This window comes from Fomitopsis serialis, assembly GCF_022376445.1.
Source record: "Fomitopsis serialis strain Sig1Antser10 chromosome Unknown B0H18scaffold_2, whole genome shotgun sequence".
NCBI classification, from domain to species: Eukaryota; Fungi; Basidiomycota; class Agaricomycetes; order Polyporales; family Fomitopsidaceae; genus Fomitopsis; species Fomitopsis serialis.
In genome coordinates, this window is record NW_025954962.1 from 1797654 (window position 1) to 1811153 (window position 13500).

General features: G+C 54.6%; 5 protein-coding genes across 5 annotated transcripts; 4 read left to right on the plus strand and 1 right to left on the minus strand.

Moving 5' to 3' along the window:
* Positions 1–1136: 1136 nt before the first annotated feature.
* B0H18DRAFT_971937 (uncharacterized protein) lies at positions 1137–4093 on the minus strand. Its single transcript, XM_048043838.1, has 7 exons — positions 3867–4093; positions 3745–3816; positions 3475–3685; positions 3322–3418; positions 3117–3271; positions 2978–3069; positions 1137–2929 (listed from the first exon to the last, which is right to left on the minus strand). Exons 1-7 carry the CDS (start codon positions 3983–3985, stop codon positions 1423–1425), a joined length of 2253 nt encoding a protein of 750 aa, XP_047900800.1. The 5' UTR covers positions 3986–4093; the 3' UTR covers positions 1137–1422.
* A 138-nt stretch (positions 4094–4231) lies between these two features.
* B0H18DRAFT_971944 (uncharacterized protein) lies at positions 4232–5769 on the plus strand. Its single transcript, XM_048043839.1, has 9 exons — positions 4232–4363; positions 4417–4499; positions 4563–4699; positions 4720–4836; positions 4911–4958; positions 4979–5110; positions 5175–5210; positions 5284–5313; positions 5370–5769. Exons 3-9 carry the CDS (start codon positions 4673–4675, stop codon positions 5412–5414), a joined length of 435 nt encoding a protein of 144 aa, XP_047900801.1. The 5' UTR covers positions 4232–4363; positions 4417–4499; positions 4563–4672; the 3' UTR covers positions 5415–5769.
* On the plus strand, positions 5749–6963 carry B0H18DRAFT_971946 (uncharacterized protein). Its single transcript, XM_048043840.1, has 4 exons — positions 5749–6347; positions 6400–6453; positions 6511–6540; positions 6595–6963. Exons 1-4 carry the CDS (start codon positions 5901–5903, stop codon positions 6652–6654), a joined length of 591 nt encoding a protein of 196 aa, XP_047900802.1. The 5' UTR covers positions 5749–5900; the 3' UTR covers positions 6655–6963.
* Positions 6964–7093: 130 nt separating this feature from the next.
* B0H18DRAFT_971948 (uncharacterized protein) lies at positions 7094–10109 on the plus strand. The gene is made up of 9 exons (XM_048043841.1): positions 7094–7620; positions 7685–7906; positions 7956–8138; positions 8212–8645; positions 8708–8753; positions 8801–8934; positions 8989–9283; positions 9337–9430; positions 9486–10109. Exons 1-9 carry the CDS (start codon positions 7207–7209, stop codon positions 9770–9772), a joined length of 2109 nt encoding a protein of 702 aa, XP_047900803.1. The 5' UTR covers positions 7094–7206; the 3' UTR covers positions 9773–10109.
* A 49-nt stretch (positions 10110–10158) lies between these two features.
* On the plus strand, positions 10159–13438 carry B0H18DRAFT_1152839 (Rec8 like protein-domain-containing protein; the record flags this gene model as incomplete). Its single annotated transcript, XM_048035741.1, has 14 exons — positions 10159–10214; positions 10269–10428; positions 10555–10673; positions 10729–10810; positions 10950–11297; positions 11540–11737; positions 11800–11920; positions 11974–12054; positions 12110–12262; positions 12325–12359; positions 12410–12746; positions 12799–12886; positions 12941–13062; positions 13119–13438. 14 exons carry the CDS (start codon positions 10159–10161, stop codon positions 13190–13192), a joined length of 1974 nt encoding a protein of 657 aa, XP_047900804.1. The 3' UTR covers positions 13193–13438.
* Positions 13439–13500: the final 62 nt, after the last annotated feature.

Sequence of the window (13500 nt, forward strand, 5' to 3'; positions counted from 1 at the left end):
GAGCCCGTGCTGGACGTAGGAGCATGCGCTGACACCAAACCTAGCCCGCTCAGAAGGCGAGCTTACAGAGCGTTTGCATAGACCGATAGATCCGTACGTCACATAGTCCAGAATAACGTTTGTCCCACTCTATCGGATAGGCCACGAGGTCCGCAAGGTTCGTCGTGACAAAGGTTGGCGACCAAGATCCTTCGAGCGATTGCACTGACGGTCTGCAGACACACGCGCAGCGGTAGAGTCTGCAGGGAGGACCCTCCCATAGGTGCGTGTATCGAGTGTACGTGGTCAACTGGGGCTGTCGCCGGTATTAGCACGACGTTGACGTTGGTCGCGAGCAGTCTGGGACTACTTACATACTACCTTCGACACGGATCTTCCGGGGCTTCCGCGACGGTGGTATGTACGTCCATCGACTCGGCGATATCCACGCAATCCTGGAACGGGCTGTCTGCCCCGGATCCGACTCTTCCGCGAGCATCGCGACAAGCATACTCCGCCTCTGCCAATTTGTCGTGATCGGTCCGCCGGATGCAGAGCGTGAGTTGGGAGCCTTTCTGTTGGAGAAACACTACCTATTGTAGGCGGTGTTCTCCCAGGATGAAAGCATGCTACCCTGCAGCGAACCCTAGGATGTGTAACACAGTGCATAGACACCTATTCCAGACTGCTCCAGGAGTTCGCGCCTTTCTCGCGTGTTGTCAGCGAATCGAAGCAAGATACAGGGCGTACATACCTCGTAGACATCCAGACTCGTCCAGGCATGATGCGGATTTGTATGTTCATTGAACTGCACACATCCAGCAGAGCATCGCCCAACATAGCACAAACCATGTCAGCCCTTCGCCAGTTATATTGAGCCCAACGAACACATTCATTCAGGTAATCTGCGACTGGAGAACACGAGGACATATGAATCTTAGCACTAAGCTACAAACTTGTGAGGACGGGTGTGCACGACGGATATCGAGAGGTAGGCGATACGCAAGGAAAGCGAGTGTCAAACGCGAGGGGACGAGACGGGACGAGCGTATAAAGTGGGGACAATGATAGAACGACGGTAGATGGATGAAGGGAAAATATGTCACCACGCGGGATAACGGGGAAGGGAAGTTTCGGAGGGGTCAAAAGTAGGATATGCGGAGAGCAGCAAAGAAGCCGCACAAAAGAAACAGGAAGGAAGACATTAACAAGGGGAAAGGCATCATCGAGGGGTTACGACGTAGTAGGAAAGCTAACAAAATGTACAGATGTCGAGTGGTGACGGAATGGTAGGGGTAGTCGATGGACACAAATTCAATAGCGTCACGTAAGCGTATAATAACAAACAATGCTACAGGGATACTTATGTCTGCCCGGTCCAGTGTGCGCGCAATGTGATTTGAGGCGACGCACGCGTGCGCTCCCGCAAGATGGAAAAATATATCATCTTGGCCCGACGCCGTTCATGTTCATTGACATGAGACCAGACGCAGCATACGAGCGAGGCACGGTGTTGGGCGTGTTCAAAATAGATAGCAAATGAGCGTTGTTTGTCGCACGCATGGGGTTTCCAGTCATGGGCGGAGCGACGGCGGCGGTAGGTCCGTAGGCTGCTGAGGGAGAAAGGGGTGGGCCAGACATCGGCGACAGCTGGGGCCCATCGTACATGGGGTACTGTGCCTGGGGGAGGATGCGTAGCGGCGCGATGGTGGCAGGTCGCGTCATACCATTCGCAGGACCGTATGCGCCCGGGCCTGTGGAGGGCAATGTACCAAAACCAGGACCAGGTACCCTCGGTGTGCGAGACTCTAGCCCAGGAGTCATATAGCCCAACTGATCTTCATTCAGACTAGCCTTGCGCGACGGCACGTAGGGCAGTGGATGGAAGGCGTTGCTGGTACGTGGGCGTACGGTGAAGGGGTCGTCGCAAAGGGGATCGAGACGGGGCATCATGGTAGACGGTGGAGGGTAGGTCGACCCAGCAGCAGGATTGGAGGAATAGATGAGGGGATCGCCAGCACGCCCGAATGTAGACGCCGGATACATGGGCGCAGGCGGGCCGGAGTAGGCGTGTAGGGAGTCTGGGATGGAGGGAGTCCTACGGGCCAAGTGAGACGACAACCTGTCGGATTCCTTTGCGACATTCTCGAGCAAGGAGATGTACTTCATCTCCTTCTGGATGTCGTGCGGGCGCGAGAGGTACGGAGATATATCCGCTGACGCTCTCGAGGCGCGATGAGCTCGGGACAGCCGAGGGGACAGCTTCGCTTGCGCGTCGGGAGCAACTGCGTGAGATGAGGGTGGACGCTGTTGCTGTAGGCCCAGACTACTCTCTGTGGCAAGGCCATTGAGAGCCGACATAGAAGACCCAGCGAGCGTCGTTGCAGTGGCAGCTGGTCGGCAACCGTGATCTATGGTAGGCGTGCTGTGTTTCGCTGAGGGCGGCTCAGCGAGCCGTTGAGGCACATTGACGGACCAGTCTGAGCCGAGGTCCGCGCTTTGGGGCATGTCGACTACGGTAGGATGAGCTGGAACTTTCGAGGGGGACGGTGCTCGCTGTTTGCTGATCGATTCCTTCGCACTGCCAATGACAGAAGTCGACGCTGACAAGGATAACGAATTGAGAAGGCGGGCGAAGTGAGGGTCTACTCCGTCTAAGTTGATCTCTGCCATCTCGTCATGAGGCTCTAGATGGGAGGGAGGTTGGTAGTTCACGTGCGGAGCGCTGTACTGAGGCGAGGGTGTTTGCGGTTCGCCATTGTCTGCAGACGATGACTGAGAGCTTGACTCTTGAGCATGATCGCCATTGACTGCAGCGTAGCTGCCCAAGTTCGCGATATCGTCCTCACTGGGAGCATGAGCGGTGAGACTAGCGTGTGATGTTTGGATTTGGCTGTTGCGTCTCGGCAAATTGCGTGGTTTACGGTCGTGGATGAATGCCTTCAATGGGCTGTACACGCTGTTAGTCAGAATAGTGTAATAAGAACCTGCGACGAACCCAATGAAAGGAGATATGAGATAGAACTTTCCAGGAACGGATTTATTGCGCCTCCATGTCGGAAGATCGGACAGTCTGAACCATTGTATTTTCTGTGTGATCGTTAAGCATCGACGAATCAATATGAACAATAACATACGTACACTGATTTCCTTGCGTGTCCTCGTTTCAAAGGGAAGTCTTCCGGCACGCCAGGGACAATGTAAAGAGATATCGACTGCTCCTTGATGGACAACTCGAAAACATTCTCTGGGTCTATTTGCCCCTCCAGATCATATCCAGTCTCCTCCAAACCTGATCTCCGATGTTGGGACATTGTGATATACTCAGTCAATTGCACTCACCTCGCGGACGGCGCAGCGGGTCGTGGTTCTTCTTGATTGATCTTGCCTTTCGGAAGCCCCACCCTGCAGACGACTTCCAACCCTTGACAAGGACGCACTATCCACCGAGTGGCGTATCAATATGCGTGTACACACACGCAATGGAAGACATACTTTGTCCCAAGTCTCGTTGAGCATGATAGCACCACAAACAGGCACTCGCGTCTTGTATTGCATGAACTTGTCGAACACTCGATCATGGTCATTGGCTAGATGGTGTAAGGGTGGACATGTTCGGAACAAAATCTCGCAGAAAGTCTTGAGGCTGTAAGACGGAAATTTTGCGGGGTTCTGCTCCCTGATGAAGTCTTCGTAGTACCAGTGTCTGGAGCGGCGTCGTACGTGAGCCACATAAGGGACGTGGAAGCAGCAGACTGCACATACGCTTGTTCCATCTGGAAGCACACTCGCTCAACGGATGCGAGCTCCTCGTCGGGTAGGTTCAGAACGAAACGGCTAGTGGGTCGTCGGTGTCATAGCACGAGATGGGGCCTCAGGGCACGTACCTCGAGAGTTCCTCGAGCACTTCTTCTCGACTGAGGTGCGCATATTGGACGGAAGATTGGGATCCTGTTGCGGTCGGAGCGGCAGAGATTTCCGGTGATGATGATGAAGACGATGCCATGGGGAAGAAAACAAGGCGTAACGAGTGGTGTAGATGCCACTGTCAAATATAGGAACGGGAGGCGGACAGCGGTAATAAAGAGAACAGTGAGTGGTACCAGTATGAGGGCCTCGTCGAGCACCATCGGGGCTCGGGCTGTCCCTCGTCCTCCGCACAAACACGCACAAGCAACCGCGCGCACGTGATCAGCTGGGCCAACGTCGCTCTCCTGGTTCCAGGTTCAAATCGGTCCTGAAATGGTTTGTCGTGGCATTTGTCAACTTTCAAAATTTCACGACTGAGACCGTTCAAAGGATCCCACTACACTTTTGTGACGAGGTGGTGCGGATTCGCGCATCTAAACGTGTAGTCTCATCCAAGACAAGTGCAAGAAGCCTCGTAAGGGGATTCGTTCCTTTTTGAGTATATCGCCTTACCATGCCCCCTAACAGATACAGATATAGTGTCTGCTAGCCTCTGCTATGTTATGTATGAGGTAGCTTTTTGATTGTACGCTGTTTGTGGCGCCTCTGGGTGAGCCGCATGACCTCGCGAACCCGTGGCCAGCTACTTATGCGCAGTGTGTTGCCGTTCTCAGGTTGCCTCGAGATACTTAACTCCCGTTTGCTCCCGTAGCGTGTCATCGGCTTCGACTCAACTTCCGTCGTCTCCAAAAGCACCCCAAGCCATCACTCTCACAGCACTGACATGCCCAGTGCCCGGTCACCGTTCAAAGTCCTCGCTCATATTTTGAGAATCCTGGTGAAGAGGAATTACTTGGTCAAGCCAGTAGCGACTGCACGCGGGCGCAGAGACTCGCGCTCGCGGGCCAATACGAGGAAGCGGAAAGGCTGCACCTCCAAGCCCTCGCAGTCAAGGAACGTATTCCTGGCTGCGATGAATCAGCACCGCCATTCTTATAACGCAATGGGAACATGTATACCAGGATGGCCGTCTGGACGAGGCGAAAACGTATCTTCAGAAGGCTCTCCGTGTTCGCGAGGGTAACCTGAGGTGCCAAGAACTCGATCCGCTTTCACCCGCATGTACCTCGCCAAAGTACTCGAGATGCAGGGCGACTTGCGTGGCGCAAAGGATATGCGGAAGTTGGGCTGGCCAAAAAAGATGCTTTGCGGCAACGAGCAGGTGGGGAGCGACAGCTTCATGCATACCTTATGAGCCGACTGACATACGCCGCGCCTCCTGCAAGTGTCCTCAGTTGGAATGTTCGCGAGACTTCGCCTGTGTAGACGTTGCAAGGTACATATAGTTGTACCTTGTAATCATTCTTGAAAATGCTCACCATTGATCCTATCCAGTCGATATACTACTGTGGCAAGAGTTGTCAGGTATATCCTCGTACTGGCCTATTCATATGTTGGATATCTTCTGACACCTATCTCAGAAGCAAGATTGGCAGCGTCACAAGAAGTACTGTAAAGACGACTAGCATTATTCTGTCATGACGGTGTCGTGCTACAAGCCTACAAGCACGCAGTGCGGTCCGAACAAACACGACGACAGTCCAGTCAAGTACTGACAGTGATACATCGCCATGTATCTCCTTAGTACAGATGTTGCATACGGCTTGTTGCGGGGTGTTGCACAGACTCAACTGAAGTTAGCGTATCACTGCAAATAGAACATTGACAGTGCGCTCCACTGTCCATGCATATGTTCGTAGATGTTCCTGCACCACCAGCACCCTTTGCGTTGTCAAGTTAGACCTCTCTGGCAAGTTTAGATCTCGATCTATGTATTGTACAACGATCACAGGACAATGCCGATCTTAGCTTCGATCTGAGCGCGATTGTCTTCAGCCTCTCAGCTTCAATTTGTTCTCAGCCGGCCCAAAGAACGCGTCGCCACCGAGTTTGCTCCTGTCTGTTCCTTAGCACTCGACTGCGCTCACGTATCCTTCCTCATTGTCGACGACATGAGTGAGCCTCCGAAGCCCATGCGATACGACGCTTCCGTCAATCCTAGTCCTGAACATGCCCAAGCTATCTCACAAGGTACATACCTCAACAACACGGCCCAACGCCTCATGGCCATGGGCCACTACGAGGAGGCGGAACGTCTCCACAAGCAGGCCATCGAGGTCAAGGAACGTGGCCTAGGGGCGGACCATATCACGACTGCCCTCTCATATAACGCGATTGGAGAGGTGTACATCCAACTCGAGCGTCTGGATGACGCGGAGGTGTACCTCCAGAAAGCATTGACTATCCGTCAGGCCAGCCCACGGGCCAGCGACGAGATCGACGCTGCTGTAACCCGCGAGAACTTGGCTGTTGTATATGAGATGCGCGGCGATCTGCCTCGCGCTAGGCAGTTGCGGAGGGTTGGATCGCCGGACAATATGCTCTGCGCGCATTCGAACGTGAGTTTGGCGGTCGTCTGTTGTTTGTGTCGACGCTCAACTCCCTTTGCAGTGCGAGCTCTATCAGGTGAAGCGCAGCAATTTGTTGCAGTGCGGTGGTTGCAAGGTATACATATATCACATCTCTGCTATGATGGTCCCGCGCTCAGCCACGTCTCTGTAGTCGATCTACTATTGTGGGACCGGTTGCCAGGTGTGTACCGTTGCGCAACATCGTCTATGTTGCATGTGCTGATACTCTGAGTAGTCCAAGGACTGGAAGCGACACAAGAAGTACTGCAAGCGCGCTGGTTCTAAGACTGCCTAAGTTCACGATACTGCGTTTGCATGACTCGCTCCAGCTCTGGGCCCGTGCCCCAGCTGTGGCCCACACGCTGACCACTGCACACACACATCTATTCCTACCTAGTCCATTTCTCTCTTCTTTTGCCCCCAAAGCGGCACGGATATCGCTCTCGACCCACAAAAGAGACTTCGAGTCTCTGTACTAGTACGACAACAATCCCTCTATTCCGAGTCAGATCAAGGTGTACTATATCACGACAAGCTTCTATTGTCCCTTCATGTGTAATCGCCTTACACGCATTGATACAAAAAACTACCCTTACCCCCTGTGCAATACGGTTCCTGAGATACGGTGAACGTTTGAACGCGGTGACTGTGACTTGACTTCCCATCCGGAGCGAGCGCTCAGCGCTCAAGCGCCGGTCGTCCGCCACGCACAGGACCGTGAGCAAGCAGGACACCAGGCAATGATGCTTTCCTGGAGCGAGATGCGAATGGCCCTACACCCTCCTGAGACCTATCAGGTCGTGTTATCTGACCTAGCACAGCGTCCGTTCCCATCCTCCGTGCCACCATGAGCTCGGATCCACAGCGCCCACCGAACGCCGGGCCCAAGACGTCCCAGCAGTTTCTGCCTCCACCGGCGCACCCGTCGCTGCGGAATGCGCATTCCCCTCCTGCGGCGTATGCCACGAGGAGGGTGCCCCCTCTCAGCCCAAGGCCCACACCACCACCCCCGCCGCCGAGGGCAATATCGCCTCACCCAGAACCATCTACTTCGGCGAGCGCATCGGCGCTGGATGTACGGACGCTCCAGCTTGAGCCTACTACACCTGGCACGCTCGAACATGAGCCATCCGAGGTCGTAGCAGACATGGAGGCTGACGTGGAGGAGCACGTCGAGGCGGAGGAGGAACTCTCGGAGGGCCAGTTGAGAGAGCTGTATGACGATGAGGAGATCGAGAGGTTCTTACGTCTGTTCTCTGCTGTGAGCAGTACCACGTATGCTTCGCTTCCAGTTGAGACATGCTGACTGAGTGCAATCTGGATAGTATGTGCGTGAGGCTAGAGTCGCGCATCCGTCGGGAACTGCGCCGCAGAGATCTGGCGACAAGCAGACTTCAGAGCCGAGCGAACGTTCGCAAGAAGTCGGTGACGAAGACGTCGAGCTGGACATATCGGCCGAGACTGATGAGGCGACAGAGGAGGCGGAGCCACCGCCATTGCCTCCTCGTCCGGACGTAGACCGCTCCCTGTCCGAGCGAATCGTCATGGTGAGCCAGTCCGATGCACCCCAACACCAGTCATTTACACGAAGCGCAGGATTATCTGCTACCTCTACTACCTCTTGAACCGAAGCCGCCTACCTTTACGGTGCGGCGGCTCTACTTGACAGCTGAACGACTGTACCTAGCCTTCGTACCTGCTTATGAACATCTGGCCCAACGCCTCATACGCCTTGCTGTCTGGGAGGACTGGAACACGAGCTCTTCTACTGCGCTGTTAGTCGCCTCCGTATTGGCCCGCTGTCGCCGTCCCGTGTCGGGTGAGTCAAGAAGCTAATGCATGTCATTCATAGGCGTACTGGTTCTTATGGTACCATAACTTCCTGCTCCCTGCCCTTGTCCTGCGGATTCTGTATTCCCTCGTCCGCCGCAAGCTTCTACCCTACCCAAACCTTCAGGAACTCCGCGAGCACCGACTCTACGTAGAACGCGCGAAAGAGTTTAGTGCCACTGTCACCGCTCGCCTCGTTGCAGCCCCGACGTACGACGTGCAAGACGTCTGGCGACTTGTGCACGACTTCCATCGGTCAAGGAAGCTCAAAAAGGCCGCTAGGAACAATGCAAAGGCCGAAACCCCTCTGAGTGACGATGTGGGTGACGAGCCTGAAGCGAAGCCAGAGGAGCCTCCGCTCGCGGAAGAGGTTGTAGAGACTGAGGAGACTGACATCAAGCGGGAGCTCCTGGCGGCACTCAGCTACATTGCCGACCTGCACGAGAGAGTCAAGAAGTACGTCCGCCGTGATACACACAATGTTGAATCTTCGAGAGAGCTCACTGTCGATTATCAAGTATTTTCCTGTGGCGTAGACCGACATCGTCACTTATCTACGCAGTGGTAGGTTCATCGCACACGGTGTCCATGCTGTTGCTGACTCACTACAGGCTTTGTGCTTCGCCTTCCTGGTGACACTGCTTCCTGCGAAGTATCTGTCGAAATCCGTCGGCCTTGCGCTAGGTATCGTCTTCTGGCACGTAGTGCCTATCCTATTAGCAATCCCACCGTCAAGGCGCACCAAGTGAGTAAACTTACGTGCTTCCTTCAGCGTAATTCGCGCTCACCATTATGATAGGTATCCGCCCGTCTTCCAAGATGTCCCCACTGATGCGGAGTATGCGATGGAACTTATCTCCCAGCGCGTCGCGCGTGGTCTGGACGTCAAGCCAAAAACGCGCAGGCCGAAGCCGGGGTCTCCTTCGCAAGAAACAGACAGGATGTCCATGAGGACGGTCGACGGCGACAGATCAATTCAGTCGTTCGAGTCCTCGGAGTCTTCTAGCTCCATCACATGGCAGAAATGGGCAGGTCGCGTCGACACCAGTAAGACGGTCGCCAAAGATGCTAAGAAGCTGTTCAAGGATGGACGGGTATGTGTCTTCGTTCATCGACTTTTCTGATAGGCTTATAGAATCGCCTCCAGTGGAAAAGCCCAGGAAACTGGACAGCGTTGAACCCATTGGCTGCCAAGGTTGCCATGCCCGATGGTGCATTGGAATCTCGGATACAGACGTACAGTGAGTTCTTCCCGTAAAGACGTAGTAATGGCATTGCTATAACGGGACATGGCAGCCTTCCCGGCGCAATATGCGATGGCATCCGGTCTAATAACCCTGACACCGGATGCGCTTTTCTTTACGCCCTTGCTCTCAACAACTGCGAAGGTAGCCATCCCGTCGGATGCGATAGGCGGCATCAAACGGACCAGTCCTATGAGGGGACTGAACGTCCGCTGGGTCCGCCACCACGACGACGGCCAGGACGAGGAGCGCGAAGAGAAGTTCCTTTGGGTGGGCGATCGTGACGAGCTGTTCGCCCGACTGGTCGCGTGGGGTGGGCACCGATGGATGAATGTCTGATGCATTGATGGAGGAGCGGACGTAATTGTGTGTACGTCTGCCTTACCTCTGTTGTTGTAATGTGGCTTTGCGCTTCGCGGACACTCGCAATGTGGACGTTTCTGTATTAGGCAAGTCTTCTAGAAAGGTGTCAATGGCTTGCTCAAGCCATCCTCTGTCACTCCGCTGCCCTAGCGTGACGATCGCGAGCGAAAGGGCTCCCCGTCTTTCCTCTGACCTCCACTCTCTCCTTCTCCCAGCGCGTAGAAGCACCTCCAAACTGACTACCTTCGCCGCCATTGCTCGACGACGACGAAGTCTCACCTTGAGGTGGTCCCCATACTACACCCTTGCTCGTGTCTTAAACATAATTCGTTGGCTGCTGCTTTCAATATTGGCTTGCTGCGATGTTCTTCACACCTGAGTTGCTTGAAAGACGAGAGAGCGGGTTCGGCTTGTTGTGGTACGTGCGTTTCGTCGTTGTACGTGGCTTAAAGTCGCTTAAATTTATCGACAGGCTGGCCGCTACCCTTGGAGCGAAATCGTCCTTTAAGAAATTACCCAAACGCTCCATTCTGACGGCCGATATCTCTCAACTATGTGGGCTTATTGCTGAGCCTCCCGAACCATTAGCCTTGAGGTTGTCGAGCAATCTGATGATTGGCGTAGCTCGGCAAGTAGCTGGCATCCGTCTTCCTGCATATATGCGCTGACTTACTTCCGTAGAGTCTACAAAGGTACCGCATACAGTCAGCTACCATTATGACATCTTCTCTGATTGCGCGTAACTGCATACAGTCAAGCAAGAGATATTCTACTCCGATGTCACCACCTGCTACAACACACTCAAGAAGGCCGTGACCGAGCTCCACACAGCATCTCTAGGAGCTGCTGAGCTGCAAGCTGGTCAAGCTAGTCTACGGTGCGAGCCTCTCCTTCATTATCGGTGATAGCGTCGTAAGCTAATGCCTTGCCAGTCCGGATGTCCTGACTCTTGCCATGGACCCAGGTGCCGCGTTCGCCATCGACTTTGGCAACATATTCGGAGTAAGGATCACGGTTTCCCACGCATTCACTGGGACTCACTGTACTTCAGGACTGGGAAGACAGCAGATTGAGTAGGTTGCTGTTTGACATCCAACTCGTCCCAAGTTTACACAAGTGTGTAGTCACAGCAGGCAGAGCTGGGTCTGACGAGGAAGAGTCCGACGACGAATTCGACCCTAAGGCTAAGAAGGCGAAAGGCAAACAGAAGGCGAGAGAGAAGCCGCCATCCCTTATCTCTGAGAATATTCGAGCGAACCTACATACACTCGACGAGTATCACGAGCACCTGCTCTCCCAGTCCTTCGACGCCTCCTTCAGCGGGACTGGCTTCGGGGCGCCCATGTCCGCTTCGCAGATGGAGGCCGGCTTCGCGTTTAGCGATGACGTCTTTGGCTTGCAGGACGGCATGGATCTCGGCGGAGACATCGGTGACGAGTTGGCGAGGGAGCTCGGTGAAGGCTGGGGAGGCCCTGCAGATCGAGGCGGAGACGACCTGTGGGTTCTTGGCCAGCACGGCGATGCACCAGGGTTGGACTTCCAGTTTGAGGCTGGGCAAGCGTTCGGAGCGGGATCTGCTACCGACAGCACACCTAGTGTCCGAGTGAGTGCAGTCCGTATGAGCGTATGTGGTGCATACTGAGGCCTTTGCGTACTCACAAGCCACGAGCACGAGAGAACGAAGGTAGGAGATACTATATGGATACTGTGGCTAGGCTGACACTCTACGCAGAGGGTTTCCAGCCGGACGGCTCGGTAATAGTACCATTGATGCCGTTCAGTCCCGTCCAAACCGTCGAAGGTGAAGATGTCGAGATGCGGCCCAATCCAGACGATCCTCTGCAAGCTGGAGCTGAAGTTCCAAATAAGCCGCAGAGGAAGCCGAAACGCGTCAGGCTCCTGCTCGACGCGCGAACGGAGCTTACGGATGAAGAACTGAAGGTGAGTGTTCGCGGTGCATACTTGGATCGGATGGTCGTGCTGAGGGAATGCGTGTAATATAGGCAGCTCGAGCGAACTACGTGGAGGGACAGGAAACCATTAGGCAAGAGCTAATCCACAAGAAGTTCGAGAAGGATAGCGGCAAAATCATCGAAGAGTTGATCTGGGGCGTCCCGTCTGGCCGTAAGTTGACGATGTCGAGCATGTCGCTCGCCTTGCGCTGAGCGAAGACACAGTGCAAGCCCCTGCTCTGGTCGATTTCTGGACAGAGAACTTTAAGCTGCAGGTAGAAGCCCGTTCGGGGCCGGCGCAAGACGGTAAGTACACGACCTTACCAACGTGGACGACGGCTGACTCCGATATTATGACTAGCTCAACCGCCGCACAAGCGCAGAAGAATCGCGCATGAAGAGTTCCAGGAGGGGAACGCACTTGATGAAGGATTCGGAGCGCCTCCAGACACAGGGCTGGGCATGGACGTGGACATGGGCTTCACGATAGACAACAATGAACCGGTTGGCTTTGGTCGGTATCCGCAACACGGTGATATTCCACGACGATGCACTGACATGATGTACACATTTCAGGTGGTGACTATGATTCAAGGATGCGCTCTTCGGAGGTCAGTTTTGAGTTTTCGTGCTAGTACCAGTCCGTATAACACCTCCATAGGAACCAGGGGTCGCGCGAAGAGTTTCACGAGCACCGTCGCTCATTGGAAGCCAGTTCGAGATGCCTGGGGCCGGTCAGGACTTCGTGTCCGGTTCACAGCGGAGCGCTCTTTTCCCGTGGGACAACGCAGGCGCGAGCTCTTCTGTCGCTGGGGGCCCTCTGGATTTCGGGAAGGAGGGCAGCGCCAGGCCCAGCTTCGGTCGCGCGGACACCAGGTTGAGAGGCAGTTCGTTGAACAGCAGACACGGCAGCCCACTGCCTGGTGGGCGTGTCCCGGAGTCCCCAGCTGACTTCGGGGCGAAGAGCTCGTACAGTGGAGAAGGTTTTGAATTTGACGGTGAGCGGTTCGCTGGGGAAATAAGGTGGTCGGCTAACGTCTTATGGCATAGTGCCTGGGGAGGAGTCAATGGTGAAGGAGTCCCAACTGTCCGACATGAACCTCTTGACGCTAGAGCGGAACTCACACAACTTCCTCGAGTAAGTGGCGTGGGTCGAAGCGGAATGAAGGCGGCTTACCGCCGCATGCTGTAGGTATGCCAAGATGCAATTGCAGACGTTCTCCTCGGCGACGTCTACCCTCACCTTTGACGACGTTGTGCCGAAGCAGACCAGTACACCGCATGTGGCGGCTGCGGCCTTCTATCATTGCCTCGGTACGTCACGGTCGGCCCGGGATCGTTAACAGACAGTCTGCTTATAGTTGTGGTAGTGCTCGCAACTAAGGATCTCGTTCAAGTCGCTCAAGAAATGCCATACGGGACGCTGAGGATCACAGTGAAGTGATTGCACGTCCGTGTAGCTGAAATTACATACTAGGGAATTGCGATACGAACATCCGTATGCTCCAGCTGATGTGTTGCAGTGTATCGTTTGCTCTCTCCGTTCATTCTGATGCTTTGTTGCCCCGGTCCATGTACATGCTCTTGGCATCGGCCGCTGTGCGTGTGAAAAGGTGTTTATGACCAGATGCTTGTCCCTTCACTACGAGTTATAGCTCCTGTTAATTACATTGCTTCGTGAGACCACAAATTGTGCACCAGGGCAGAGATTGAGAAGGGAGCCAGTCAGGGGGAAGCGCTGTGAAGCTCGCG

Excerpts from the sequence above, each read along its gene's own strand:
- B0H18DRAFT_971937 (XM_048043838.1), bottom strand. The coding sequence starts at position 3,985 with ATGGCATCGTCTTCATCATCATCACCGGAAATCTCTGCCGCTCCGACC. Across the intron at positions 3,817-3,866 it reads GTGCTCGAGGAACTCTCGAG|CCGTTTCGTTCTGAACCTAC; the intron begins GTACGTGCCCTG and ends ACGACCCACTAG. Across the intron at positions 3,419-3,474 it reads TCAACGAGACTTGGGACAAA|TGCGTCCTTGTCAAGGGTTG; the intron begins GTATGTCTTCCA and ends CTCGGTGGATAG.
- B0H18DRAFT_971944 (XM_048043839.1), top strand. The coding sequence starts at position 4,673 with ATGCCCAGTGCCCGGTCACCGTTCAAA. Across the intron at positions 4,837-4,910 it reads TGCACCTCCAAGCCCTCGCA|GATGGCCGTCTGGACGAGGC; the intron begins GTCAAGGAACGT and ends CATGTATACCAG. Across the intron at positions 5,211-5,283 it reads GTTCGCGAGACTTCGCCTGT|TCGATATACTACTGTGGCAA; the intron begins GTAGACGTTGCA and ends GATCCTATCCAG.
- B0H18DRAFT_971948 (XM_048043841.1), top strand. The coding sequence starts at position 7,207 with ATGAGCTCGGATCCACAGCGCCCACCGAACGCCGGGCCCAAGACGTCC. Across the intron at positions 8,646-8,707 it reads CTGCACGAGAGAGTCAAGAA|TATTTTCCTGTGGCGTAGAC; the intron begins GTACGTCCGCCG and ends TCGATTATCAAG. Across the intron at positions 9,431-9,485 it reads ATCTCGGATACAGACGTACA|CCTTCCCGGCGCAATATGCG; the intron begins GTGAGTTCTTCC and ends GGGACATGGCAG.
- B0H18DRAFT_971946 (XM_048043840.1), top strand. The coding sequence starts at position 5,901 with ATGAGTGAGCCTCCGAAGCCCATGCGATACGACGCTTCCGTCAATCCT. Across the intron at positions 6,454-6,510 it reads TGCAGTGCGGTGGTTGCAAG|TCGATCTACTATTGTGGGAC; the intron begins GTATACATATAT and ends ACGTCTCTGTAG. Across the intron at positions 6,541-6,594 it reads ATTGTGGGACCGGTTGCCAG|TCCAAGGACTGGAAGCGACA; the intron begins GTGTGTACCGTT and ends TACTCTGAGTAG.